This window comes from Corvus brachyrhynchos, unplaced genomic scaffold, assembly GCF_000691975.1.
Source record: "Corvus brachyrhynchos isolate BGI_N302 unplaced genomic scaffold, ASM69197v1 scaffold21, whole genome shotgun sequence".
Lineage (NCBI taxonomy): Eukaryota > Metazoa > Chordata > Aves > Passeriformes > Corvidae > Corvus > Corvus brachyrhynchos.
In genome coordinates, this window is record NW_008236924.1 from 1,017,280 (window position 1) to 1,020,629 (window position 3,350).

Below are 3,350 nucleotides of genomic sequence, written 5' to 3' on the forward strand. Positions count from 1 at the left end.
GTGTTTCAGAGCCGGCGGCTGGGGCTGCCAAGAGCAGCAGTGAGGAATCAAGTGAGGACACATCCTCTGAGGAGGAGCTGGCAACTCCAGCCATCCAGGTAACCTCTCCAACATGGAGTCTTTGTCCCTAGGAAGTCATTTCCCTTCTTTTGAAGGAGAGAGGAAATGCTGCAGTGCTGTATTTTGACATCACCCCTTACCTGGGTGTGTGAGATCCCCAAACTCAAGACCAGAGCACGTGCTGTGTGACCGAGACCCCTGCTGACATCAACCATTCTATTCCAGTTTCTACTAGTGCCTGAAGCTGAGGGAGATCCTTGGATCTTTAGGAGGTGATTAGTATGCAATTCGATGGATATAGCCAGGCAGTCCATGGAGAAAGTGACTTGCTTCAGATATTCCACAGCCCATGGGTCTGAACAAGTGTGTCCTGGTCAAAATTAGCAAGGTAGCTCACTTTAAAACAGATTCCATGCAGTTAGAGCTTTCAGCCATTTTCTTCCGAGGTGTTACCTGATTCTTTTGTTCCCCCCATTCCCAGGCCAAGCCAGCTGTGAAAACAGTGCAGTCTAATGCAGCACCTGTGAAAAGTGCACCTCCTGCTCCAGTGTCCCTTAAGAAGAATGCAGTGAAACAAACAGCACTGGCAGCAAACCAGGCCAAACCTGCATCCACAACAGTTCCTGGGGCTGCACAGCCTGATGACACATCAGAGAGCAGCAGCTCATCAGACAGTGAAGATGAAGAACGTCCATCAGTAACCCAAGTGCGTGTCTCCGAGATCCCCTCTCTCCTTGCTTGCCTGTCAGGGCTAGGGACCGCAGTGAAAAGAAAATTTTGTAAATGCGTGTAGTGTGTAGCAAAGTCATGTTGGGGGTGGGAGGAAGGAGGCGTGAGGTGTTAAAAGGCACCTCCATGTCTTTGCTCTGAGCTTTAATCAACCCATTGTGCCTTTCTTTGAAAAACCCATCAGTACTTTTAAATGAGAAAAAACCCCAGCGTTTCTTTTCCCACCTGAAGAGGCATATTATCGTGGTGGAATTTGCTTCTCAGGTATAAATTGCAATAAACAGTGTCTAATTTGGCAAACTGTAGTGCAGCTGGGCTTCCCTGCTGTGGAGAGTGCAAAGTGCTGCCTTTTACCTCACTGGAGGGGACTGGTAGTAGCAGCAGGCTGATGAAGAATGCCTGGTCTTGCTTTCTCATCTTGGGAGACCATCCCCACACAGCTAGATGAAAGAATTCCTTGCGTCCTGCCAGTCACTAATCTTCCTTCTGGGTTTGCCTTTCCTGGCGGGCTCTGAAATGTCTTCCCTTGATTACAGTCTGAGCAAATGAATTATGCTGCTGTGGGATTTGCCTTGTTTCACTCTGTTCATGTCTTGTCCAGACAAAGCCGCCTCCAAAATCCTCCCAGGCCATCCCATCCCCAGCAAAACGTACACCAGCAGCATCGCTGTCCATCAAAGCAGCTCCAGCAAAAACACTCCCACTGTCCCAAGGGAAGACAGCACCCAAACCAGCAGTGCCAAAGCAGGCTAAAACCTCCCTGGGAAGGACTGGTGCTCCCACGAAGCCTGCTGAAAGTGTAAAGCCAGTGGAGAGCACTGCCTCGTCAGCCAGTGAAGAGGAGGATCTCCCTGTGCCCATCAGCCAGAAGGTAGGTGCCGCATTCAGCCCAGTGCTAAGGGATGGGATATGCAAGACTAATGTTTATCCCTTAAATGCTGCTACTGATCTCCTTGAAACAGCAGGAGTTACCTTGTTTCTCAGTCGCTTGGAGAGGAAGATCTTTCTATTTGGAAGCAAGTACAGCCTCACTCTTCTCACACAGCCGTACCAGAGGAGGTGGGAGGCAAATGGTTTGGTACCAGCTGTCCACTCATGCCCTGCCCTTCTGGAGTGGCCTTGTGTGCAGGGTCACAGGTAGCTTGGTCTTGGCTTTCCTGTGAGGGTTTGGTTAGAGTTCTCTAACCAAAGGAGAAGGACTGGGAGTTCACACTGGACTCCGGTGGCCAAACTGAAAGGGATGCAAATCCCTTCCTGAGTGCATCCCTAGGCACATTGTATTGAGACTTTCTGCCACAAGTCTGAGCTGCAGGACACTTCAGAAAGCGCCCTGAAAGCAGCCCTTTGGAGCTGCAGCCTTACTGTGTCTGCAAGGGAGGAGGGGAAGCTGGGGGTAGAGCCTCACGTGTCCTTGCAGGGAGCCTCTTTGTCAACACGTCCTTTCACTATTGACAGGCAGGAGCCAGCGAGGCTCTGCATTTTTGTCTTCATAGCCTTGGTCTGCTAAGGTGGGTGGAGGGGGACGCTTCTCTAACAGTTGGCTCTGTGCTGCTCTCTTCCTGCATGATTGATTATATGTGAGGATTCAGCTCTAGGTGACAGGAGCAGCTATTTGATAGCTGTGCCATGAGGTCCCACTGTAAAACCATCGAGATTTGTCCATTTTAGCAGGATTTTTGTGCTGGAGTAGGTTTGTGTCCTACAGTGTTGATTCTGTGAAGCTGGCAACAGCAAGTTTTACCTGCTGATTTAACCACTTCAGCATCTTCCCTCTTGCAAACTGACGTTTACCCCTCGACAGCCAGAGTCAGCAAGGAAGAGCTTGTCATCAAGGGAGCTCTATTTTTGCCAAGCAGGCTGTTCCTTCCCATGTTAGTAGCCTACAGGCAGAGACCACGAGTGAAGTCTGAAGATAAACCATTGGGCTTAGCTGTGTCCACAGTCCTGTCCTCCCAGTCAAACTCTTCTTAGCTCATCCCTCACCATCTGCTACTTGGGCATATGCTAACCACTGACTTACTGTATCCTGCAACTTCCTCTGGCTTCTGTGCAAGATCCAAAGAGATACTGAGCGTTGGAAGCTGCTTCATCTTTCCCTGTGGGGGTGGATTAGCACAATTAAAATGAACATCATGCCTAAATTGAACTGCTTAATTGGTATGTTTACCCGTGAAGACTCAGGAATATTTAGTTAAAGAAGTTGACATGGTGTTCGCATATTTTGGGGGGAAAGGATGGTGATGGGGGACAGTCTGACCTTAAAGACGCTGTGAGCTGCTTTTCTTTTGGAACTGCTAATTTTGCTCTGCTGCTTCTTTCCTGAGTGTTTTGAGCCAAAGGTGCCACCTGAGCCCTCTGTAGACAGGCTTTGGCTTCTGTTTACAAGGAGTGGGTGTGAGATGCACGTGCAGCCGTGTGTTGGGAACCCGTGTCTTCCTTGAGCATCCCAGGAAAACCCGTGTGGGTTGTGCTGACAAAAGTTGTGCCAGCAACTTTTTATCTTGGAATGCAGGCCCTGTGGGGAGAGGCAGAAGCTCCCAAGAGACTGAGGGTCTCTTTCC

General features: G+C 49.7%; 1 protein-coding gene across 1 annotated transcript in view; it reads left to right on the forward strand.

Moving 5' to 3' along the window:
• The window catches only part of TCOF1 (treacle ribosome biogenesis factor 1), a gene marked incomplete at its 5' end in the record, with an annotated part of 19,692 nt that overhangs the window by 5,342 nt on the left and 11,000 nt on the right, over window positions 1-3,350 (forward strand). The window contains 3 exons of the mRNA XM_017728036.1: window positions 10-98; window positions 542-766; window positions 1,391-1,660. Of these exons, the coding sequence (XP_017583525.1) occupies window positions 10-98; window positions 542-766; window positions 1,391-1,660 (584 nt within the window). The remainder of the gene's footprint in view (window positions 1-9; window positions 99-541; window positions 767-1,390; window positions 1,661-3,350) is intronic.